Raw genomic sequence first — 27922 nt, 5'->3', positions numbered from 1 at the left:
TTGGCGCGCTTATGCGAGTATACACGCGATTCGCCTTTGGTGAATTTGTGTAGTAGTTGTACGCCTGTCTTCTTTAACTATCAGTCTTTTTTTTCTTCTTAATTCAGACTGTAATTTCCATTGTTTTTCATAATTTGGATCGCGTTATTTTAGACTGTAGATTTCAATCTGTGAATAGGTTTGCATAATGTTCGAAGCGAATCGAGTAAGATCGAAACAAATTTTACTGAAAGTTTGTAGAATGCGAAAGTTTTAGCAATAAACGCAATATTACTACGAAAGAAGGATCTTTCGAGTGTCAATGATAGTTTGCGGTATTCTGTACATTGGACGTAATGTTGTGACAGAAATATTCGAAAGAAAAGGACACGTGATCCTTCATAATGTAAAGTTATTTATAAAAACGAAAAATAAGCCAGTATGTTTTTTGATTTCAAAGAAATATGAAAAAGGAAAAGGTATTATAGCGAAGAATTTAATCAACCTCTGATATTTTCGTTCCTTTCGTTCAAAGAAAAATAGAAGGTTGTCTAGAACGGTCTAAGTATATGTACATTTGCGACTTGAATAACAGATTTGCTCTTAAGTAGCGTTTGTAATCCTACAATCTGATTTTTCTATCTGATTGCCAGTTTTATTATTTTCCTCTTCGATGAATCAGATAATGAAGTACAACCAGTGATTAACGTCCGACACTGTGTCGTGAATAAGCATTATGCAAAACACACATCAATTACCATCAATTGTTTCTCGTATCTTCAATTAAAATAATAAAGTAAATTTTCTAAGAAAGAAATTGCCAGACGTTCGATCGAAAATTATCGAAATTTTTTCCCCTTGAAAAGTTCACTCGCCCGGCCGTAATGACTAATAAACTGACTCAAATGTTTGCTTTAGTTATCTTGCATAAATAGCGAGTTCGCTTAATAAGTTTAATTAACGAGCACGAGTTAAGCACAGGCTTGTAAAACGCGCAACACGCAACCATCTATGCGCGGTGTTTAGAGGGTCACTAAGTGCCACTTGAACTTGTACCGTTCCACGTTAATTGCATCTCAAACACAACCTTAACGACGCGATCATTCTTCCTCGCCCCTGCTTTGCGTAATTACGCTCCCAGAAATTTTTATCTTACAAAATCCTACGTATTTCGTGGATGCTAGAGAATTTTTACGGGACGAGCAACAGCGAACACCATCCAATTTCAATCGGAAACCTATCATCCTCGAACTTACGTATTCATCGAAATTCATCGAAACCTTTATCGAAGAAAAAAAGTTCCAAAGTCATTAAAAAAAAAAAAAACTGCCACAGATCGAACTTTACAGTTTTATACAGTTTCGTAGATTTATATAACCGCGGAAGATTCAAATTTCTACAAATAAAACATAATTTGGCCATAAATTGGCCTGTACAATTCGCGAGAAATTGGAATTTCTACGAGTAAAACAGGCCCTCTAACTAACTCGACTTAATCCCAGTGCAAAATCTTACGCTCCTATACATTTATGCAAATTGCGTTAGATGGACATTTTTACAGGTTAGATACCATCTAAGGTTATACTGCATACACCGCTGAAAATCTACATCGCTCAAAACCGATATAATCTTTAATCGCGAGAAGCCACAAATTTCCCCCGCGAGAAAGTTTCTATTTGCCATTAGCGGAAAATTGCGGGCGCGGAGAAAACGAGGGGCCAAAGTCGAGGACGCGGAAGAGCGAAAGCCTGTTTCCACCGTGACACCAAGATGGCGTCGAGCCGCTCTCCTCCATTCTCCCGGCTTAAATTCACAATACCACCCCGCTACGCTCTCCCCTTTACGCTTGCCCTCTCCCTTTTTTTGAACCGTGTTACGCCCATGGAATACATAACGCGACGCCTGTCCGTGATATATGCACGTAATGCATCTGGATCGTGCAGCAACACGCACCGCTTTACACGAGCTCCGTGCATGCACACAGAGAAACAGAAGCACAGCACACGCACCACCCTAAAATTCGCCACCCCTCGATCGGCTATTAGCATATGAAACCTCTCGTTACTCGCTCCTGTCCCTACTTTCTCGTACGTTTCGACCATTAAGGGAACGAATAAAGGCCACTGCGCGTTCCTCTGCATCCATGGAAACTGGCTTAAGGCCTGCTCCGGAGGTAGATGTAGAGATACTTTGGGAATTATGGGGTGTGATGGACGCTGATTTGCGAAACTAGTCTCGGAAACCGGTGTCAGATCGGTTTCGTTGCTGTATGAAGTTTCTATGGTAGGTTGCAAGGTGAAGATTGATTTAAGTAGAGAGGAGGTTAGGTGGCGAGATAGGATCGAAAGATGGTGGAAACGGCAACTTAAGATTTATGGGCCCTTGTTAAGGCAGATTACGCCTCGAACGCTTCTGCCATATTATAGATGAAAAGTTTTTGTGTCGGAGGTCTGAATTTAGAGCGATGCATTTTCGAGGTTAGCATCGAGGTAAAATCTTATTTCGCTTAGGTTAGATGTTAAATCCCTCCACCAAATTTGGCACCGTATCGGATTAATCGAATATAGAATTATCTCTGAGAAAGATCTTGCAAATTGTGTCGCAATCATTTTCCTTTGATTCCTGACGTTAGACTTCGCGTACGTCTCCCTTTGACGGATTGGTATCAGAACGCGAAAGACGAATTTTTACTTTTTTCCGCGGCACTCTGCACAAAATTTCAAAGCTTGCTATTAAAACTCGCACAAACATACCCTTAATTTCCCATCCAGTTATCGAAATAATCGAAGAATAATAGAGTTGTTCAAGAAACTTCTCTCAATTATAACAGAATTCGGAATCTAGACGTGAATCTTAAAAGACTCGGAGCATAATTCAAAGATCGAAATTAAAGAAACTCGGTGACATTGTGCACGCGGCTTTAGATGCAGTGCGTGAGATAGCCGCGGAATTTTGTCCACGTTCCCGATAATTGAATAGCCGTTCTCGTTAAACGGAGTAATTTGATGCCGGCTGAACTGCTTCGCGCCCTTGCATCCGACCGCGTTGTAATTACGGTTCTAATTGCCGGGTAATTAGCCACGACGCTCGGCTCGACCTAGCGGATCCTCTACCCGACGCGAGTTTTCATTTTTTTCTCCGTTTTCTGTAAACCGTTTTGACGGAAATAATTGTTCTGCAGCGGCGAGATGCTCATCAGCCCATCACCTCGTCTTCTATTCCTACCCTTTTAACTTACTAATTGCCGATATTTAATTGCACGACATTCGATCTGATCGCAGCCAGGCTCCGTGAAATTGCACGAAATCCATCAAATTTCGATTTTCTCTTCTTTTATAGAAGGATCCTAATTTTTCTGATGAATTTAGAAAGATTTATATCGAGACGAGCGCCACTTCCTCCTTAGAATTCGCCTAACGTAAGCTAAGCATTGAAATCGTTATCGAAGTTATGAACAGTATACGACGATTGTTATACGTTTTTCTTCTCCAGAATTTATATTCGATTTAACAGATCGTTATTAAAGTACGAATATTTATGCAAATTCATATATTTGCGAACAACGAGAGGAATGGAACTTAAATACTTCACTAGAAAGTACTATGGTAACAGGATTGTGAGTAGGTGAACATTTTTCCAACTGCTATACGCCAGTGAAACGAAAACTGTCGATCATCTGTCGTGCAAAGATCATAAAGAATTCACCGAGCTACTACACGGCATACATTTAGAACACAAGCTTTTTAGAAAATCGTTTAAGTATTTGCTTGGAACTAGGATCACGATTTCTAAGATTATCTTAAACGCAATTGTAACAACATTTTATCCTACACATCTATCACAACATAACGTCACAATTGTAAAATATCAAAGTACCGATTAATTAAAAAAAAAACGTTGAACGTATTCTGTTATATCAAACACGCAGCCAAGATTTAATTCTTTAATTCTGCTTATCTCGCCAATATGTTTCGGATTAATCAAATAACGGAGAATCGTTAAAAATTACAACTAAAATTACAATTAAAATTAAACTTCTTCGATTTATTACCGATCGATGTATACGTTTGTATATCTATATTATGCACCTTTTTACGTAACTGGGGTCGCGTAAAGCTTTCTCGGACGAAATAGGATGGGACGAATGAGGAAGGTTTAGGAAAAGCTGCAGCGCAGAATCGAATATTTTGCTCTGAATATTTTATATACACTTGCGATCGTTGTGCATTTTCTACGTACTTTGAAATTTCCCGTAAGTGCGTAAACATTTGCGGTCTACAAGGTTCTACGTAATGCTTCGAATTACTATCGATTTAATATAGGATCAATACTAACACTGTGCGACAAAAATATGGAGCGCAAAGGGTTGATTCTATGGAATAGGCGGAGGATGTTACCTGCGTTTCCGTCAACGAGAGCGCCTGCGCCAACTGCTTCCTCTCCGCACCGACGACGTAGTGATTTTTCTCGAACGCGTGCTCCAGCTTGAGCAACTGACTGGGGCTGAAGGCCGTCCTTATTCTCTTCGGCTTCCTGAATGGCTGCAGAAGAAAGCCTGGTATGTCGGGGCCTGGAACACGCGCAAGAAACCCATGAATTAGTCAGTGTCGCGATTCGACGTTTAACTGGAATTCTCTTTTCCTTTCTTTTTTAAAGAGGAAATTGATACTAGTTAAGTTTAAATTACTCGGATCTCTCTCTGCTCAATTTTTATTGGAAAGAATTTCGACAATTATACACCGCGCCGGAGACATTGATAAATATCCTACAACTTTCTCGGATGATTTGAAAGCTTAGGTCGGTAAAGAAAAGAAAATTTGGCTCCAAGATAAACGATCCAGTTCTCTCGTGGAAGATTGAATCGCGTACACGCTGTATCTTAACATCTGCTACCTAAATTAAGCACGCTATTACGTTACTCAAGCTCTTACTTCCAACTTGGATTCTTCTAACTTGAACAAAATTCCCATTTTTCGAAGATACTACAATTTCGATTCCATGTACTTAACTGTCCAGGTATTAACTGTTCATAAAATTCAAAAAGTCGGAGAACGAAAGGTAAAAAGATTGAACGTAACGAGAAACGGAGAACGAAACACCTAAAGGAACCTAAAGAAAATACAAAGCACAAGGGGAATAGAAAACTTGCGAGAAGAAAGAAATTTTCGACGTAACGAGAGAAAATGTTAAATTACATTAGATAACGCGATTCAGGGAAAATTCATTAGGTGACGATTAATTTTTAAACGACGCTCGTCATCGACATTGTCCACGCGTCGTCAGGAACGAACGACACGCAAGCTTCGTTCGTTCATAAAGAGTCAGTGAACAATGAGGGTTGGGGAGGAAAGGAAAGAAGAAAAAGAAAATGAAAAGAGGAAAAAAGAGAAAAACGGACACGAACTGCACGAGCCGCTGGCTACCTAGAAGTCCGCTCGCTCGGTAATTGAGTATTCCACCTCGAAAGAGTCATGTCGATCGACCGATACCTACGTCTGCCGGAAGTCGGCCGGGGATACTTTGCCGGGAAAGCTCGGGACGATAAATCGCTCGATTCTCTCGACCAGCGGGTCCCAGCTATCCCGAGCTACTTTCCGACCTCGATCGAATTCGATTTCGCTCTTTTTATCCCTTTTCGTTTCGCCAGCTTCCATTCTCGATTATGTAACCGTGATTAATATCGTCGTACGATTCGATTATAATATGCTGACTTAACTTTCGACCTTTAATATTCTAGAAATCTTTATTATGCGATAAATTAATCAAATCGTTCAGTCGAATACGATCGTAGAGGGAAACTTTTTGGAAGTAATAATTTCTATTTCGAAAACGTACGAGGAGCGAGTTGTCGCGTGTTGGATAATAATTCGAATTGAATTATTAGAAATTCGCGTGGAAGATAACGCGCCTGCGGAGAAATCCAATATCAATTCGAGTAATAGCTAATCGTTAAAAGAGTATAAACAAATGGAGAGGAACTATTTGATATTTAAGATCAAAGGATATCTACGTGAATCATCCGGATAAAATTAGCATCGGTGTATAATTCAGATAGATTAAACATCACACTTCAGCGAACGCAAAACTCCTCGTTATTTCTAAATGCGATTTAATATAGACTTCGATATGATAAATATGCGTTTCTAGAAATTCGCCAACGTCTAGAATCGAATCTACAGCTTTATACGAAGAAAGAAACGGAGCATAAATAATTTGCAAATTTAATTTTACCAGTGAAAACGACGAATGAAAATTTTCACATCACCAACGCGGCATTTTATACGGTAAACTCGACAGAATATAAAGAATTAAATCTTTCAACGTATCGCGTGCAAATAGGTAAACGAATGATTAAAAAAGCAGAAAATAAGAATAAAGTGTGCTGTAACTTTCAAAGCGCACGATCGATCATCGAGAACCTGTGGATGACTGACAATCGTTGTTTGATCATGCTGGTAGCATTGTTTACAAGCGGCCAAGGCAACATCTATCAAGGGTATGCGTTTAGACGAGAACCCGAGATCGTAAGGAACGTACGAAGCACGTGGAAAACGCGTCTTATTTAAGCCAGCGCGTGCATACGTGATGTGGCCATTAAAGCGGTCTCTTTTCTACCTCGACCTTCTCGATCGAGAAACGCGCACCATGCGTGCGACTTAAAGACCCAGTTAACATTTCATGCGTTTGCATGGCAATGCGACTCCTCGTCCGATCGATCGGCAGCCCGTGAACTGAATTAGCTCTTAGCTTCCTTTTGTTCCTGTGAATAGCGGCTGAACACGTGTCGCGATTACTACCATCAATTATTTCGATCAATTACCGGAATCAGTGATATTTCTTCTTGTCCTCGAGATTCTATGTCATTTTATGAATTTACATTAATTTTCCCCTTATTCTTTTCTTTTTACTTTATATCGTATTTTCGTGGGAAGCAACCGGGTTTGCTGGTTCGAAATTCTTCTTTCGTTCTTTCTCGCGACAATTGAAATAATGTTATGTTTACTCCAATAGCTCGTTTAGCGTTCAACATCGACGTTCATTCGAAGTACAAAAGTCCAAAGTCTGAAAACTAACGGTTAAATAAAAATGTCACCCGATTATTTTCTCGAAATTCCCTTCGATGCAAAATCTAACGTTCATACGGCGATTAATACGAACGAAACGCGAGTAGAGGAAAATAAATGCATAAATACGTAGCTTTCGTGTGATCGATGTTTAGTTTTTTAGACGTTGAATTCTTAATTCTTTGAAATTTTATTCAGACGCCAGTTGCAAGATAATAGATACCCTTCCTTCCATGAAATTACGATTCTGCACCATTCGATGCTTTTATCCATTTTAAAGTTTCAAGAATCGCGAGGAACGATGAAAAATGTTCCCGGTATACTTAAGACCACTATTACCAGCTCATTAATTATTCCTTGGTAAGAGGCGATACAACCAGGCAACAACGAGCACGAAGGCCCCGTCGCATTAAACGCGTCGATTAATTCGAAATCCACGCGAGTCGCGATTCGATAATCTATTAATAATTGCAGTTATTATTCGATAACATCTGACTGATCATTAACGTCGTTATTGCGTGAAAAGTTGTTGCACGGATGGATAGAAACGTTAATACCTTGGTCGTGACTCTATTTTCCAGAAACGTCACCTTCTGTCGATGCGAACGGACAACTTCTCCTAACCATTCGATGATTAATCGACGATTAATTGAAAGAGAAGAAGACGATCGAAACTTGATATAAACTAATTACTTTCTCGATCGTCAGATCGTTAACCAACCATATGACGTCTAAATATATATGACATAAATCGATTTCTTATTAATTCCAATTAATGAAATTATTCGAGTAATATATATATATATATATAACGTGTGAGATGTTTGATAATTTTGAACATGTTTTCTCAGAACCGAGTTATGATCAGAACATTGGGGCAACGTAATTTATAATTTATCGAACGTAGAAAATGTTTTTGCGTTTTTAAAAACGCAAAACGAACAACTCTTCTTCGTTCGAATTCATATTTCTATAGATTCGTTTAATTTTGAAAGTAATACGTGGTTTGGCAATCTTAGCGTGACTAACGAGTATGTTTAATACAGCCTTCTCTTCGTATTTTAACTAAATAAAGCCGATGATGAAGTTGATGATATCGTTAAAACGATTTACTTTATTCTCAGTGACAATGCAACGATACACGTCACAGATGTTTGATATACCACCACCTCTCAGCGAATGTATTTCGAAAGTTCGAGATACAGAAACAATAAAAATTACCCATCGAATCGAAACAATAAGAAAATGGTAAATGAGAAATTAAGTGACAAAAATGATCAGAGATATTTTAATATTTAGAGATCGATGCGCACAAAGTCAGACGAAATTTGAAACTGGAAACACAGACTATTTCTCCATATCTAATAAACGATCAATAAGTGTCAATCCTAATTTGTAATTATTTATATCGAATACAATACTCGTTTTATTCTCGTTTAACATTAAACGGCCGCTGACTCATAAACACTGCTAATATACAGGGTGGTTGGTGACTGGTGGATACTACGCGAAAAAAGAAGTCGAAAATATGGAATAAAAATTTTTCCTTCGAGGCTTTGTTTTCGAGAAAATCGACTTTGAATTTTCGCTCGGTACGCGTGCACTTTATCGCGTCTCGTTATAACGGATCTCACTGTAGATCGTTGTCTCGATGGAAAAATTAAAAAACAAAATTTTTATTCTATATTTTCGACTTCCTTTTTCGCGTAGAATCACCCCCTTTCCGCTCGTACCACCAGTTACCAACCACCCTGTATATGTAGTACATATTATAAACATATGTACGTAGTAAATGTACTATATGTAGTTAACTACATAACGATGACATTCACAATGCATAGTTTCTTGGTATCGCAGAGTTATAAGAAAATTATGGTTTAACCTCCTTCGATAGTCGCTATTTACGACGGATCTACGTGATTCTATCTGATAGCGATAGTCGAGTATCTTTGATCGCCAGCTTACGATTCAATTGCAGAGTAGAAAGTTTTTTACGTGGATGTTTATTCATTTAAATAGACACATAGAAGAGTCTATAGCCGAAACACGGTTACTCTACGAACTTTCTACATGTTGTCGTGTCTTCTTTCAGCTCGGCTCATAAAACTCGCAAACAATACCTTTCAAGGATATGTATTTTCTATCTTTCGTAATACTATCATTTTCAAAGAAACGGAAATTAAATAAAGTGGCAATTAAATACGACCAAAGGAGAGTGCACACGATCGACGTTATTATCGATATTCAGAGTTCTCCACATTATCGTACGCGCGAGATCCTCGAGAGGATCGACGTATATATCGTTGTTTGGCACTGATAGTGGCACGACCGAAAAAATGGAAATTTTAAAAGAGAGATTCTTTAAAATTTACAAGTAAGTTTTCGCCAGACGTTTTAACGACATCGACACAGGGTATTCCGCGTTATTCGTGAAAACAGTACGACTTTGCACTTGTAGCGTCATAAAACAAATAAAGAGGAGCCGATGTTGTAAAACTAAGGTCACGTTGATAGCGGCATACATGAATAATAATTTTCCCCTCTGACGCAAAACTGGCGGAATTATAAATATACCGTTTTACGTGATAAAAGTAGAAACATAATGCAGGCCTTCTATTCGATAAAAGCGAATTCGAAGTTTACTCCGTTGTGCCACTATCAGTGCCAAGAGGCGATATATTGACAGTAGAATATTCAGAATCCTGAGTATTCGCTACAACATTCACGATAACTTTAAAACGATACTTTTAAAGTTCCAAGCAAAGATCCATTCCCTTTCGCGCCATAAAATTCACAAAATTTAGCCACTGTACTAGAAACTATTCTAAAACAACTATACGCTAAAACCTTCCATCCCCCGATAATTCACCCTCGAAACAAATAAACGGAAATCCAAATGGAAAGCACGTCGTAGATATAAAAGTCAAGACTTCTAGCGAAAGAATAATAAAAATTCTCTATCGCCCTCTTTCCGAAATTTATAAAATTTCTCCAATTACCCGACCCAGATTCCTCTATTCCAGGATACCTCGTACCCTCCTCAACCCTCGGATACGCGCGCTACACCTGCAGCCATATTAACAAATCCGTCACGAAACGAACTAGAACCCCGCCTTATCGAGTGTATCGCGGCGGAATTTGCATCGGGTCTGTTTACGGTCGCGTTAGCAACAATTAAAAACGCATTAGCGCCGGGGTCGACGTTTGCTTGGACGATTCACGTAGCTCGGCGAAACGTTCGAAACGCCGTTGGTCGCCAGCTCTAGCGAAACCAAAGGGAAAAAACGACAAAAGAAGAAACGAAAGAGAGAGAGAGAGAGAGAGAAAAAAAGGAAAAACATAAAAGGAGGGGGTAGGGAATCGGGGTTATAATTTGATACGTTCGCGATTTGGTCTTATTTTTGAGTAATTTCGAGTCGCTCTGGGCGGCTCAGCTGCGCACAGCCAAGCTTCCCGTAATTACAGGCCGTCTAGCTTCTCTTCGTCGTTTCCCTTCGCCCTCGTCCTCCAGAACCTTCGCTCCTCGTCCTTTCCTTCGTCCTCTTCTCCTGTTTGCAGAGAACCGGGAGAGGCTCGGGACGCCCGTGGGCGACGTCTAGGAAGCGCCTAGAGATTCGCTAACGACGCAACAGGAGAAAAGTGTAGGTCGAGGGAAACGGTGAACGAATGGAGCAACCGGGAATGGCAAAAGATTTTGAAGCCCTCGAAGACGATGTTGAACGAGCAAGACGTTTTGCGGAGAGGAGATGCTGCGAAGGAGAAACGTTAACGTTAAATAATGGGTAGGTGTTGTTGCGGAATGAAAAACACGTTCCAGAGATGTTTCAATGGAGAAGAATATAGGAAAAGTGAAAGCAGGGATGAAGTTCGTTTTTTGGTACAGCACGGGAAACGTTGAAGGACGAGTTTTAGGATTCGAAGACGATAGTGGAGTCTGGAAACGCGTGATGAAAGAGATGACGTTGACGAGGAGATTTTTACGTTGGAGAGGAACGATTTGAAGACGGAAGGAAAAGTAGATTCTTAGGTATACAATCTTCTTGAGACGATGACGCAAGGATTTCGATATTTAGACAGCAGAAATAGTGAGATATAAATTGGAACGAAGTTTTACGTTTGCTATCGGTGACAAGAGGATCGATGTTGCTGCGATAAAACGGTAAAACGTCATATCGAAGAAGAAATTACCTTGTGGATAGAGACGTTAAATCGTGAAGCGTGTCTCACATGGAGATAAATAGCAAAGAAACGAGAAGGATGAATGAAAATAACTACAGCCAATAACACAAAAAGGAATATAATAAGATGTTACGAAAGATGGAATCTTCTAAACTTGTAAAACGTTTGACAGCTTCCATCCGTAATCCATAAACACGTAGATTTAATCTTCGTATCAAATATTCCAAGAATAAAAAATTATATGGACATAACAGTACAGAGGTATTTCTAAGAAGCGTCACATAATCTCTACGATCGCGTATTTAACAATTTCCAAAAAAGCCGTCGTCAAACGGTGTGTATCGCGAAGAAGAAGGAGGCTGTACGATCGATCCGAGATGAGCACAGGATATCTTTTCGAGGATAATCGCGTCACCATGGACCATTAACGTCACGGAAGGCTCATTCTTCGACGAAATATTATTCGCTGAATTACGCAGTTGGTTAAACAATTAAGAAGCGCCAATTACGGAATTAAGTATGCAAATCAGCTGTCGTATATATAACCAACCGCCTCCGTAATTATGTAAATTCACGTACGAACAATCGCAGCCACCGATATATAACCAAATACGTACACGCCGGTTCTTGAAGATATTTGATTACTCACATAGACAACTTTAATGCCCATATCGCATGTTGCATAAAATATTTCGAGATTTTACGAATACTGTAATTGGATACGACCTTCGTGATTACATTGATCGTGATTGAAAGCAATACGAAAACCTATAAGAATACGAGATATTTCTTGCAAATGTATAAGTATTTGTTATTTAGTGAAAAATAAAAATACGTGACGAATAACCATGTTGGGCATGTAACAAGTGTTAAGGATTATCTCATTGAATATCGAAGTTCATTAATAACGAATAATTGACTGTTTAAATCTTGTAATTTCTATGTATATTTTTAAACGAGCTTTCAACTTTTAGAATTATGAAACCATTATGAGCATGATAGTCGAGCATCGTTGAAATATCGACGATATTACAAAACGTAGTAAATCAAAGGTTTTTTTTTTTTTTTTTAACATGCAAGTTAAATACCGTGGAAATTCTTTACGAAATTTCATTGCACGATAATTCGATTATCATTATAATTCAATAACGAATCATTTATTTCGATAAGCTTCGAAACAACGGTAGTTATATTTTTCATAGAAATGTAACGATACGTTGAGGGAACGGAGCTGCGAGTGATTAAATTATTACGTGTAAAATATTGGCAATCCGAACGAGACAGGTTAACGAGTTACGAGTTCTAAAACACACGCCTATATAGTTTCCTATAGCGATTAATCATCCGCGATTCTGCATTCCTGTTAAAATAAAATATCGTCGTTATAGCCAAGCAAATGAGAATGATATTCTCGTTAAGTAAAATATTCAAAAAATTTCCTATAGGTTTTAAGTAATGGCGCTTCTAGTCTTTCATTATCCACATATTAATTTCGATTCCATCGAAACCGGTTAGAAATATGTTGCATTATAGGTAAGTATAACTCGCGTGCATATACGCCAATATAACAAACGACGGAGCCACGGTAATGAGCGATTACTATTTAATTACACGATTCGTTGGCTGCTCGACACGAGCAGTCATCCACCGATACCGGATATCGGCAACGATTTTTCAACGTGCACGGAATTGAAGATGTCGCACCATTTGCATACACGAACGACACTCCTCGTAACGAACGTATCTAATTGCCGTACCAGCAATTAGCGGCATACTTTACATGTGGATAACCACTTTGTTCGCGTCACGATTGCTTCTTTCGTTAATTCTTGCAAAAATTGCATATGCACGTACGCGCAAGTGAAACATAACTAATTATGGATACACACTCGTACGTCCTATTTACATTTTCGTTGATTTTTTTAAATGTTGCAACTGTACGTTGACAGAAGTGAGATATGTATTATCCATTAATTATTATATCCTGTGTGTGTGTGTGTGTGTATTGTAGCTATTTCTTTTACTTGGGAAAATTGCGAGTACGCGTTGATAGAACCGAAACGCTGTCTACTGCTCTTTATTTAATTAAACGTCCTATTTACATCTTCGCTAACTCTTTTTAACGCGGCAACTGTACGTTGACAGAAGTGAAAAATTGTGTACTGATTATGTATCCTATACGTATTTTCGTTATTTCTCTTGCCTGGAATAATTGCAAGTACACGCTGATGAAGAAACGAATCGGAATTGTAGAATATTTTTTCGTGCGAGACTTGCTAGTTAATAGACGCGTGTTATAAGATACGACATCGATCCACTAACGTTTCAAAAAACAGAAAAAAACTCGAAAATTCATAATACAATATTCTAAATAAATTTAAATCTTATCCGTCGTTTATCGTACTTTTTTCAGAAAACCACCTTCGCACAAAACCTTCTCGATTCACGAAAATTTCAGTTCGACGAAGCTTATTTCTATCTTTCACCACTCAAGAACCGAACAGAAGAATACGTACTTTCTCGAATCGAAAAAACGCTACTCTACTTCGTCGCTCTATAAAACGCAACCAGTAGTGACATTCGACTAGTCAGACAATGTCGATCAACGAGAAGGAAGAAGCGCTCGCACAGTCCATCCTGCAAAAAAATCAGATCATTCGATTGTTCAATTTGCACGGTGGATCTCTGACTCGATCGCGATCACCGATCGACCGTGACGATTCGCTCAATGAAGACGTCAATCCGATTCACAAAGGAACGAACGAAGTAGAAGAGGGGAGAGAAATATCGCGTCATTGTCGATGGAACCTGAAAGATCAACGACAGAGGCGTTTTTCGATCGGTTCGAAACGATGGCTCGGTTGAAGAAAAAAAAAAAGCAAAAAGGAGATAAAAATGGCGGGGGCAAACACATGGAAACACGTGGAACACGCGTGAAATCAAGATTCGAAAAAATGGATGACGGGAACGCTACCGAACGCCATTGTTGCCGATGGACACCCCATGGTGCGAACGTCACGAGGGTAAACGTCCCTTTAATAACGCTGATTAACACGGTATTGTATCGCGAACCACTATACCAGGCCTCGATAACGACAAATGGAAACGTTCGCATGATTTCTATTACGAGTTTGAACATTCGCGTCACTCGATTGCTTTCTAACGCGAGTTTCACTGGGACCTCTTTTAAATTTTAATTCACTGCCTCCGTTGGGGGATGGAGATACATGGGTGAGTGATTTCAATGTCGTCGTTTTACACTGCCAAGATCAAAACGGCCAGAGAAGTGGACAAAATTGGACGCTATGCTAAATCCAACAATTCGATTAATTTACCAAACAATAAGAAAATCATGATCCTTCTAATTGTGTAAACTGTAATTAACATCTACAAAGCGATGTAGAAGCGGCTAAAGTCTAGAACGAAATCGTAACAGCTTCAATTTTGCAGTTCGCTAAATTTCAATCAAAGAAAGCTATTTACATATATTCGTTTATCATCTACAATTAATATTTCGTGCAAAGTAGAGCTATTAGAACATTGCAGAAGCAATTAAAAGAATCCTCCAACGATCCTAATATTCCAGTCGGAGGGTACGATATAGCCGAAATAACCGAAATTCGTCTGTTCGTAGAAAGAAAGACAAAATTACATAATCGATCCTCGAAATAGCCAAACACGCATAATTCACGACGATTCTAATAATTCTACTCTATTAGAGGCTTATTTACATTCGAATAGGTATTGCTGATTATTGCTGATCCGTCACCGTGGCTCGTTCGGGACCAATTTTCCAAGAAGCGTACTCTTCTTCGACGCCTGGCGTCGTAAAATTTGCATTTGTAAGCCCGGAACCGGTCGACGATTTTAACGTTTTAACGAAACCACAGTGGAATCGTGCCGTTCCGCGGGTCACATGTTTCACTTAACAAAAGGGTAATTACTCAGAACGGGCTTAATGGTAATTGCTCGTGACTTAACTGCAAAGGCAATTCCCTTTCGTAATATCAATTCTCCGTAAGCGGTGTCGACGGCAGACCAACAGGCGGGAATTCATTCCGCTATCACGTCCATTCCATTTGCGCAACCGCGTATTAGAGGTAATTAGTATTGCAACTGTTCGTTCGCCGTTGGCAGACGTCATTAAAAAATCGCGCCGTGTCAGCTCATTGCGACCAGACGAAGAATAGATACGTAACGAGATTTAACTTCTGTGTTTAGACGTTTTTAACGTGATTCTTCTGTTCTTCGCCAAATCGAGTGCCTCGTTACATGGATATTCTCTTAAGAACGAAGAAGCCTTTTTTTTCTACGTATAATGGGTATTAATTATATATGGTGAGAGGAAGAAGAGGCACGTAAGAGATCTTACGGTGTTCCATGCAACTGGGTCAAGATGTAGCTTCAACACATTCACTGCTAATTGAATTTTCATTGCCTATCCAACAGTATGGCTATTAACTTGAAGTGTTTTTCTTGTAAGTGGTGGATTTAGATGAGGGAAATGGAAAAGAAGGTTTCATTATTCAAAAATTTTCCACGGTTTTCGCCATCTATGTAATAACGAGGTCACGAGTGCTTTGACACTGATATAACCGCAATTCGCTTTTACATCATATGAAAGCTATTGAGGTCAATTTAATGATCTTAATAATAATTGTAACACAATATTGCGTTAATTATGCAGAAACAGCGTGTCGCGTGGTCGCTATCGCCACTAATTCTAGGAATCGGAGAGGAACTTAAATTTCTGCTTTAAAAAATAAACTTTCCTAACGTCGACTATGTAAGAATTATTTATAATTACTATGTATCGTTAGCTCGAAGTACTTTTTCAAAAACGAACGAATATTCCGCGTAATATACAGCTACGTTTCAAATTACAGTAATAATACTCTTGTGTATTCAATAAGCAATTTTAGGGATAGTTCCTATGCCGTGGAACTTACTGCGTAAGTAGACGTTTCTTACGTTATCCGAACAGTTCGATTTTCCGAACCACCTCGATGTCCCAATTGCTTCGAATAATTGACGCTTTATTCTACAGAATTTAAAGACTCAAAATATCTCGACCGTCTATATTCTGCATGTCTCATTCGCAGAATAACTTTACATAACGTTTGCATAACGATTTTAATATTTCATTATCAAATTTTGTAGACAGAATTCTATGATAAAGTTTAACTAAGAAATTCCTCTTCTACGATAAAGTCTAGTTACGATAAAATGCAATACTGTAATATGCTATTAGATTCGAAGAAATCCATCTATACGAGATACCATGGAATTTCTGTTATCTGAACATTCTGTTATCGGTGCTCTTATTTTTCCTCCATAACGGAGCTTGATTATAGTATAGCAGCAGAGCAACGGGTTATAATAAATACTTAGGCCAATAGTCGTAGCACAGATTCGACAATGTTTCAGTTTTTATGCCCTCTTCACATTCCTGATGCCCTGTGCTTAATGTGCAGAATCTGAACCCAACGAGATGAAGGAAGTAGCGAGCAATAAAACTACGATTACATTAGCGGTGAATTATAGTATTTACGAATCGACAGCTACGAGCAGTAAAAAAATAATCCAACGAACACGCCATTGGAAGTCATTTAAGACAGATACGTTCTAATGACAAAAAACGATCCATAAAACCCAACAAATTACGCTCCGATCGCCGTATTTTTTCCACCGAGAATTTCTAAAAGAAAAGATAATACGATGAATATAAGAAAAAGTAGCAGCGTCGTTAATATTAACGTCGACTTTTGATATCGTTAACAACGGTTACACCTGGTTCGTATGTTTTATTGGCGGGAGAAAACGTTCATAAATCTAAACAAAAAAAAGGAGGGAAGAAGAAAAGAGTTTAATCGCCGTTCCTTTCTAGGAATTTGCGAAACTTGGTTAAAAGGAATGAAAGACTAGCTAAGACTAGGATTGCTGATAGTCGCGTGGATTGCGTGTTTTATATTTGTAATAAAAATTTGGATGCTGTTCTCCTTCGGTAGATCGTAAAATATGATTTAAAAACGTAAAAGAATAATTTCACGAATGAGAAATAATTTAAGCGCGATTCTTTTCGGATAATTCATAAAAATTAATTAGAAAAGATATCGCCGGCAGCCGTTCTCGCCACTATTCGTCAACGATAAAACATTCAGGAAAATAAATTATGAGGCACAATGGAGCGAAGGAAGAAAAGACTAAAAACTTTAGTCTTAATCGTTAGTTGCTACACTCAACGAATATATTTCCCAGCGATAAGACAGAGATGATTCGAACGCCATTCGTTCAGAACCTACGGAACACGACACGAGAGAACCAAGGAAAAAAAGAAAGGAAAGAAAAAACGAGAAGAACTTTAATATCATTAAAAATACATTTCCACCGGTTTCAAGAATTACACAAGCGTTATAAAGATCGAGTCTCTGGCTCTTTCTACAAAGTATAGCCTGCATAAAACTAACTAACTCAGATCTAAGGAAAAAGAGTAGTGGAAGAGGAAAAAGAAGTCCTCCTGGCACCATTATGAGCCACGAAGAGTAGCGAAGTCGAGAGCCGGAATAGATTACAGAAAACGACTCGAGAATTCCTTATCGAAACAGTTCCACGACCTTCCTCCTTCTTTCTCCCCGCTGTAAACGCGTGCGGAAGACTGCATGCTAGGGCGGAGGATACTCCGCGGTAATTACCGATACCGACTAATTGCCAGATAAGCGAGTGTCTACTGCACAAGCGGCGATTAGTTCAACTATGGTGTCAGAAATTTTTCTTCCGTTTAATTTTCACCTCCGCTTTGATATCTCTAACTGTCTTCTTACGGACAACATAATCCGCTAAACGATAATTTTCAACGGTACATATCCCGACCGAAGGAAAAATCGGAGAACGAAAGCGAGCGAATATTTTCGTGATCAATAAACCGCGGATTTTTATGATGCGTTTGTGAAAAACTTAAAAGCGTAAAATTGTACAAAATGCTGGTAATATACGAGGATATAGGAAAATGATGAAAGTAAAGCGGTTATTGTAATTTTATTATAAGAGGCGAAATAAATCTTCACGTAGGTTTCGTTAGCTTAGTTATGTCGATAGAAATATGAAATGGCATAAAAATCTGCAACATACTGATCGGTATGTGTCTATAATTATAGGTTCTACAGGCTCGCCAGAGTATCGAAACACTTGTAAACCTCCTTTATGAATATACCACGCGTGTTAAAAATTCCATTAGCACTGGTCGACTTGAACAAATCTCTTAGACCTATCCTTGTAATATCTACTCTAATTACGTCCGAATGACGTTATTCGAAGAAAGTTTCGCCCAGTTAATGGCGTATTCCATTACCAAAAGTATCAATTAGAGTTATAATAGAATCCAATCAAATCTAACTCTATATCTGTGTCATCGTAATAGCGTTTCCCTTCCTTGTTCCATTGCTATCCTCCGTTCTATCTTTGAAGCAAATTTTCGATACAAATGGTAAATAGCCTCGCAATACAATTTCTCCTTCTCATTACACGAACCAAGCAGGCGTGACTTCAACTTGAGCCGTACTTCATTTAACACGAACGATCGTGACAATTACTCGAGTGAACAATTCCAACCGCCATACATCGGCTAGCAAATGGCACTAACTTCAGTCGCTTTGGCCGTCCGTTTCAAAACGAAATTTCTCGCTGTCGTTCATAGTTATCGGTGGAAATGGACAGAGTTTCGTCTTGAACGTGACTTCAAGCGAGCTTACAACTTTCAATCGTACCACGAATTCTATTCCTTCGACGAAATTAATTATAGCGAAATATACGAGTGTAAATAAAAATTAAAGTGCTACAAATTTATACGCAGTACTTTATTATCACTTCGATTCAGAGATTGGACTATTATATCAAAGTTAGATGTAAATTAGATGCAAAAATTCGCAGAATGCTCGTAAAATATAGAAATACACGAAAAATCTAAATTATAATGTTCGCTGTAATATTTACAACTTCTTCTACTTGCGTTTAGAAAAACACCAAGTTGCATAAATTTCCTCAGTCTAATTACAATCTATTACTACGTTTTAATACATAATTTACATACAAATTAATATCACCGTAAGCAATGCCTGATTTCGTATTTCACTTTTTCCGCTTGAATTCTCCTCCGCAAAATAATATCCTATTTACTCCGACCGAATAATTATAAAGGAAAATTAATCAAAGATTCTTGTAAACATAGAAGCAGTAGAAGCAAAGAAATTCTGAGAAATTCTACACAACTTTCTATGTACGATACTCGGTATTCTAAAACGAGCTATTAGATAAGCGACTAGGGCCTCGTTCGAGTCCAAGTTACGTTGAAAATGGTAGCCTATCCAGCTGGCTCAAGTACTCGAGAAATAACAGTAATCGAATGGTAACGTGAGTCCTCGTCCTGTTCCGAGAACACCGCCCGAAGTAACGCGCTGATGAGACAAAATTGACCAAAAAGTAGCAAACAACCCTAACCGAGTAACACACGGCATTGAAGCCACTTCATCATCGAATCATTGACTGGGACGTCGCCTTAGGCAGGCCATTCGATGAGTGTCTGAATCCTAAGCGTTTTACTCCCAGCCACCTCTTCAAATTGCAGCCCTAACAGGGTCTCGTTTGCGAACCTTGGGAAACAATGAATGATGATAGTCACGTTAATGCGGAGAAAAATCTTCCACCACTTAACGTCCTAGTTTCGAGGATAACTTTCGCGTTAAGGATCGACGAATTTGACTATTTTATCGAAAAATCTAATAACAAATCTAACAACTATGGATCACGATAGAAAGCTGATAATTATAATTTACAAGATCAGGTTTCAATCGGAATACTAAAATATGTGAGAATCGCGTCAGAAAAGTCAACGTATTTCCATTTCGCCAATTAAGGGTGAAAAGCTACCCCAATTACGAGAGAACGTTAATATTCAGTGTCCATACCGAAGCAGTATCCGATCCTTGCAGGGAAACTTAATTCCAAGTACTCAGGAACGCCACCATCGGTTCACCCGAGCAACTAGAAAAAGTCCCTAGGGGCGCTCGCACAACGCACCATAAGGCTTACACGGTCACGATTTTTTCCGCGCGCGGAACTAGTTTCCTCTCTCTATCGGGGGACAAAATAACCGTATACGATCCCGGTAGATCGCGGTAAATTTATGGTAATCGTCGATAGTCCATTTCTATCGACGGGGACGTTTCGCCTTTTCCTAGCTTTTTCCCAGCCGACGGGCCTGACCTCGTATGCTACCTTGCAGGCCTGGTCTGATGTCGCCTGATTGCCGCCCGATTAGGTATAACCAACGAACTACACCCGTGCAGCTCGAAACGAAGCGGCGGCGTTGTCTCCATACACGTAGCGGTGGAGGAAGAAAAAGAAAAAAAAAGAGGAGAGGGAAAAAAGTAAAGAGGAAAAAGGGAGGAGGAGGAGGAGGAGGAGGACTGATTTTCCAATGAAGTTTCGTTGCAAAAAGTGGATTTTTCGATTGAGCGATTAATCTTCGAGCGGAACGAACAACCTCGACGCAAGAGCCACGACAACCGCGGGAATATAATTAGAGAAAAAATGTCTGCTCACATGATTGGACGACACTGAACGATAATGAACCGCTAAGGAGAGGTAGGATGGTTTTCGCGTAATAACACGGCCGAGATTCGAGCTGCTAAATTATCGGTTGCGTAATACAGAAATCATGGATTTCAGTTGGAGCGGCAGGGAAAATAAAGAAAATAAATATAAAAAGTAGGAGGATACAGGGGAATTCGGAAAGCTTCGAGCACCTGTCGCGGTTCTCGTTTCGCGCGACGTCCGCCTGTTCATTAAGGAATGCATAATTACTACTTCTGAGGAGACGTTTCGGATTTTTCTGATGTAGGGCTCTGCCTTTGGGTGGTATATACTTAATTAACTGGCGCGTTATTTATAAACGTGGATGGGAATGGATATATTTTCGTGAGCAGCAACTTCGATCGGATTATATACAGTGGTTACGCAAAGCACATAGCACCAGCGATATATTTATTGTAGAATCTACTAACTAATTAGGCCCAGCTAATTAAATTTCGTATCATTTGGCAGAATTTTCGGATGAATACGGAGCTTCGATACTACGAAAATGAGATGTAAAGACCTTCCACTGGAAAACAAAGAGTATGTGGCAATACCTTTTGCAACTGTAGCGGCACATGAGTCAGAGGACAATTCAGATCATGTTGTTATTTTGCCTCGGAGTATCGAGATCGTTAGGATACAAGTAATGTAAGAACAAATGTCGCCGCTACGCATAATCGTCGAACAAAGACGAATCTGAATCTTTCGACTATCACCCGCCTTCCCCCCCCCCCCTCCCCGAGCATCTTTCTGTATCAACGAGCGATCTAAGTGTTATCACGGGTTATCTACGTTATCTATTAGCGACTCGGCGAATATAGGCTGTACATTAATTTATTATTTTAAATATATTCGACGGTTACGACAACAAACGATAACTTCCAATAAATCTCACGGTCAAACATTCTCATATCTGTCCTCTACACAACCATTACGTATGGAATACTGCGAGGATCACGTAAACTGTTTGCACGATTTGCGGGCAAATGTATAGAATTTTTTGAAGAACAGAGAAATTGTGGCGTATTGACATTTTTAGTTTGATAACTGAACACTGGATGCCAGATCGAGTATCTGAGACAATTGGACGGTTTTGGTGAGATTATTAGGACTGTAAGATGTGTTAGAATGATTAAAGGGCGCAAAAGATACTGGCGAGTTGTCTCTTTTAACGTAAGATCGAGCATTTCGAACGATCGGGTATTACTTGGTAGCATTAAATTTCTTTTAATTATCGAGCCTGTCGAGATTATATGCTGGAAGCGCGATCATTGTAGCAGATAAGAAATATTAAAATGTCACGAGTAATTTACGACGAAGAATCTTCAATCTCATAAATTAATACCAATCCTCATATTGGATCCAATCTATGTTCCTCGTATTTAAATCACAACTCCTAATAAGGTCAACTTTTTTCCCAAAAGAAGTTACAGAAAATTAGCATTAAGAATCAATCTTACTCAACGTGTCATTCCGTCGCTCACCTATATGTAGATAGAAATCCAAGTAATTAACCTTTCCATTAAGCCTTAATCACACAACAAAAGCCTACCTTAAAGATCCTAGCCTATGGCAAATATTATATATCACGTGGAAATTAATTTCTCACAAACAGACCCTTCAAATGTTAAATTTAAAAAAAATCTCAAAAAAAAAATCACGATGATTTGAAGACCGTAACACAACAAAGCGCTACTTCTACATTCATCACTGCTAACACGCTCCATAATAATCCTCCCCCATCAGTGGCGCGTTTCACGTCTTGTAAATCGCCTCGCGTATAAACGTCCACGCGTGTCCATAAAACGTCCATCGAGGTTTTCCACTTGACGCATTCGTTTTCAAACGATCATCCCCTCGTCCCTTTCGATTCGTCATCGTGGTCATTCGAAGAATCGAAGCGAACGCATACGCGCGCTCACAATGAGTAAATTATTATTAGTCGTGCCAAGCACACGATCGATCGTTTCTTTTCCTCCATATAATAATTAACTCTTTTCTTAACAGAAACTTGCGAACTAATCCTTTTCCTGGAAATTATTCCCTCGATCTTCCGTTTTTCACAATTACGCGACAGAACCAGCCAGAAATACGTGTATCTTACTAAAGGAAAATAAATTTACATATAGAGGGTGGGACGGTAATCGTGATAGAACTGGATAAGGAGCGATTTCGCGTGGAAAAACGAGAGAAAAATTTGTTACAGTAAATTATAATAATAAAATAAAAATCGACTTTCAAAGTATAGAAGCATACTTAAACTTGTCTAATTGCAAACTGAACAGGAGTAAATAATCGACCGGGGTTTTAGCTACATTTGAAAATAAGTAGAAACTGTAGAATAGCATTTTTTCACAAGATGCTTCGTTTTCGAGGAAATTAAATTTGAAAATGCAACGTGCGCGTGTACCCGACCAGTTCGTAATTAAACGCGTTTAAACTTCACTTTCTTCAAAACGAAACCTTGCACGGAAGAATTTTATTTCACATTGTTGACTTATCTTCACGCGTACAATAACCTTCTGCCGATCGTTCACTCGTACGTAGTCGGTACTTAGCCAAGCCGAAGCAGATTTGACGAATTTTCAAACTGGATCTTCACAGAAACGAAGCGTCGTGCGAACAAATTTCATTCTACAGTTTCCACTTATTTTTTCGCGTGTTGACTGTTACCGCATCATCCTCTACAAATGTGAACGCTTCGTGATAAAACTCTCGTTTCTAACATACGTCGCGTCTCGTACGAGTTTCGTACGATCGAATGATTTACAATCGACTAGCGATCATAGATAAAATTAACCGTGATACGAACGAACCGATGAGTGGCGAGACACGAAACTCCGTGTGCTTCAGCTTGAAATCGGTAATGTCTTCGCACCTTCACAGGTGGAAGAAACTGACGCAGTTGTCGAACGGTATCGTTCGTCGTACAATGCACAGCTACCTGTTTTGCTTTGCCTTGGCTAATTAGATTCCAGTTACAGGTAGCCGGTAATCGCTTGGAGATAAATGGGCGAACTGTCGCGCAACATCTGTCCGAGTGGACGTATGCGTGTTGTAAAACGATAGCGAGAATCATCAATTTTACGAGAAAAAATTTTGTTCAACGTTGCTATATTCCTGAGGAATCTTCCCTTTTTTTAAATGAAAGTTTGTTTTATGACAAGCTTGAGTTGCACAGCACGATATACAAGCGAATTAAAAAAATCTTATCCTTCAGCGAATATCCTGATGTTTTTCCCGGAATTCGTTAAACGGTATACAATAAATGTATTCTTATTCATCGATTCCTTCTATCGCCGGCAAATTTATTCCGTCTTCGAACATTTCGCACGAAACTTCGTATGGTAATTTTTTGCGTGGATAAAATTGATTTAGATCATCTTCAAATTGATTACTATTATGAATATTCAACGCGATTCCTTCGCTAAAAATTCTTCAAAAAACGGATTCTTTTATTTCCTATATTCTTCCTATATTTATTTCCATTTTTCACACGTACATTAAATCTGCCTATCTTCCTATCGCAATAGAAAGCTTCAACGTCTTTCAGCGAAAATTATTTCCACCACTTGCTCGATTCTCCGCTCTTCGCTAATTCGCCATAAGATCTTTCCTATATGATCCTAATCTAGAATAAATATCCAAACTGTTGCTCTAACTCTACAATTAATCGCCTCGGGCAGATCTATTTTTAAAAGTTCAATCACCACGCAACACTACCGACTGCAACCACTAAACAAATAACGCTATCGCTTCTCTTCTCCTCCATTCACTATCCGCTATCATGGATGACTGGATGGAACGCTATCTCGTCGTTACGATATGGCCAGTATCGTGGAATAATTCATAATTGGTCCAGGGGTCCGGTTATCACTCTCGAATGAATCAATTACGCGAACCCGCTTGTTTTGCCTCGTCGTTTATGGCTCGAGATAAGAATGATCGCGTCGCGGACACAACAACGTTACAAAATCTCCGTTACGAAATCTTTGCGTAACCTCTTCTTTCACGGGGTAAAGAAACGCGTGCGTTCCTTCTTATTTACCAGCCCTACGGAATATACACGTAATTATCGTGTTCGTCGTTTAAGCGCGATCGACTCCGATATACGCTGTTTACATCGCGACCAAATCGATAATCTCTCGCGGGCGAACCGGTCGACATAAGGGAAAGGGAGGGAGAGGGGAGAAAAAAGCGAGAATATCGCGCCATGGGGTTTATTAACTTGGAATATGACGAGTTAACTCGCGGATCTCGGCTATTCGCACGTTCCACTCTTATAATTGATTCTTTATTCTTGTTTATTACTTCAGATACATATACATACATATTTATATAGAAATTAAGAACACGGTGTTTGGGAAAATTGGGGCGTTGCTCGTTAGCAGGCTCGCGCTTGTACCTTTGGAGAGGGCCTAGGTGCAGCATCGTTACGAGGCATAATTGAGCTTTAAAGTTAAGTTTGAAAACGTGGCGCCATAGAGAGCGGGCCGTAGTTGACGCACCTTGCGCACGGTAGGAAAAATAATAATTACACAGGTAAAAATAGGTGTTAATTGGATGTTCACTCTCGTAGGGTAAAGTAAAACTTTCTTTGGAAAGATCATTATTGTCCAAATATATTTTAACTTCCATCTAGAGACATAAAGACACCCGAAATTGAAATTCATGCAGTGGAAATTTCTCTCTATTGTAAATATAATTTAAGGTTCATTCCAGCGGTCCTGCAGGGACATTGCCTTTTGTCCGGGACTTCCCTCGAAGAACCGTGAAAATCGCGCATAGAAAGCGAAGTTACGGATGGCTTTCCGATCGGCAGAATTGCCGGACGATCGCGTGCGAAAGAAACACGTATAGAGAACCAACTGACAACGATCTAACCATGTAAACGAGCCTCCTGCCTCCTTCCTCCCTTTTTCCTTTTCCTCGAAACCAGCAAAAATACCATGTCGTTCGCGCGAAATAATTTTACAACGAGCATATGATTTCGAAACCGTTCGATGGAATTCGTAACCAAGTGTTGCCCTTTCGTCTAGCGATTAACGAGAAAACCGAATAACAGCTTTTAGTATTGCTCGATTAATCGATAACGCTTTGTCGGATAAATATGTTATTAAAAACGACGGCTATATTATTGCGGAGTTAAAGGAATTAACGTAATGTATATGAGATTGTTTTCTGTTCGTTAGATGTTATTTGAACGAACTACTGTTGTATCGCGCAGTCGAAAGAATCGAGAATTAACGAACCGTTGAATAAACAGAGGAAAACGTTTTGACGAGCAAGAACTTCCTATGCGTTCGATCGGAAAGAGATAATTATATTTTTCGGAAACGCGACTACGTGTCTCGTTGAATCACGTACACGTTCTACGAATTAACGGTAATGTCTTGATCAGTGAATCGGTGGCTCGTTGATATTTCAATTAAAATTTATGTATTAAATATTTCTTTGCCTAAGTACGTCTGTATAAGTAACGCGTGGATTGACTACTTTCTTATTCGCTTTAATGCGGTATCTGACGCAAAACATCGAACTATTAGGTATACGTAAACGTAAGCTATGTTCCGTAATCTGCGATCTTGTAATTAAGAAACGATGTCGATTATAAAATTGGACTTTGATGCAGAGGCAACCATTCTAAAGATATACAAACGTCTTACAATCGATCTATTAATTTGTCATATTATGAATATAAATAGTATTATAATACCAAACAAGTCATACACCGTTGCAAGACTACATAATTTTGTAATTATTTAACCATTTTTATTCATCACCTTATCACACCTATCCTTTGGCGTGAAACTAATGGAACACAGAAGCAGAAATATGTCGTTTTATCTGACAAGCTTCGATAAGTTTAAGATAACTTTACTACGAAGCTTGATATTTGCCAGGAAGTCATATAAAACTCGATAACTTTACTATCAAGTTTATTTATGCAATAAAAACAACATTTATTTATTTCTCTACTTGTACCGCTATCAATGATAAAAAGCGATATAGGTACACGTATACGTAAGCATTCTTGCAACTATAAAAACATGAATCGCGTCTTTCGAGTCACGCGAACCAGAAACTGAAAGCTATCATTCCAGTCACTGTGTTTTAATTTCTATCCTGTAGGCAAATTTCGATATCGAGTGTTCTATTTTTCTCCACTTTCCTCTATTTCTATCTAATTAATTACGATGAAACTAACAGCCAGAGAAATAAAATTGAACCCACAGAAAGAGAGAGAGACTCTCCACTAACGCTCAATTGGTATCATTGGGTTACGTAGATGATCCACAATAGTTTCAACTAAATTACTTAATTTTAGAATACTTTATTTCAACTTACATCGTTTAGTTTAGACGATAAGGTGCAAGATACGCGATATAAATACGAAACTAAATCCGCAAGGATTAAGTAACGTTATTCGAATCAAACTGCAATTGTTACGATCACCTATGATCTAACGATGCCAGTTTCCTCCAACTATTTCCGGGTACAAATTATTAAGGCCAGAAAGAATAGATACGTGTTTCATCTTGGTCGGAAAAATAAGATAAGCACGCGTAATCTGACCATTGCGCAACAAGCTAATTGTCCAAACATACAAGTACACTGAATAATATGCAATCACGATAATATTTCTTGCAGCTTTTACAGTTACAGTTCAACCGCGGAAAAACTAGACGCACGAGAGACGAACAAATCGGCATAGTCTTTTCTTTAAATTAAAAGAAATTAATACGGTCCTCGATTCTAACCTGGTAAATAATGAAACATATTCAACTATACTAAAAACTGTCAAGACTAAGGAAGAAGCAACATAGCACGCTTACATGTCTTCCAAGTTGAAACAGTCCTTTTGTACTAACCTATCACACCTAATGAACACAACGAAATACACTCAACTATCCCAAAAACGAAAAACACAAAGCTGGGAACTAAGAAGAAGAAAGACAGCTGCGGGACGTACCTCCGGGAAATCTATGAGGGAAGATCCTTCCATGCCTGGACAGGAGCCAAGGATACAGCGGATAGCTGTCTCTAGGCGGTTGATGAGGATGCGGCGG

General features: G+C 39.0%; 1 protein-coding gene across 1 annotated transcript in view; it reads right to left on the bottom strand.

The window, feature by feature from the left end:
- LOC100742756 (homeotic protein empty spiracles-like) overlaps positions 1-27922 on the bottom strand; it is a 55096-nt gene that overhangs the window by 24747 nt on the left and 2427 nt on the right. The window contains 2 exon segments of the mRNA XM_012387146.3: positions 4377-4549; positions 27826-27922. The exon segment at positions 27826-27922 is cut by the window's right edge and continues 19 nt beyond it. Of these exon segments, the coding sequence (XP_012242569.1) occupies positions 4377-4549; positions 27826-27922 (270 nt within the window).

Source organism: Bombus impatiens, unplaced genomic scaffold (genome assembly GCF_000188095.3).
Source record: "Bombus impatiens unplaced genomic scaffold, BIMP_2.2 scf_0452, whole genome shotgun sequence".
Taxonomy (NCBI): Eukaryota; Metazoa; Arthropoda; class Insecta; order Hymenoptera; family Apidae; genus Bombus; species Bombus impatiens.
The sequence above is the reverse complement of the archived record's forward strand: the minus strand, read 5'-3'. Positions and strand labels throughout refer to the sequence as shown.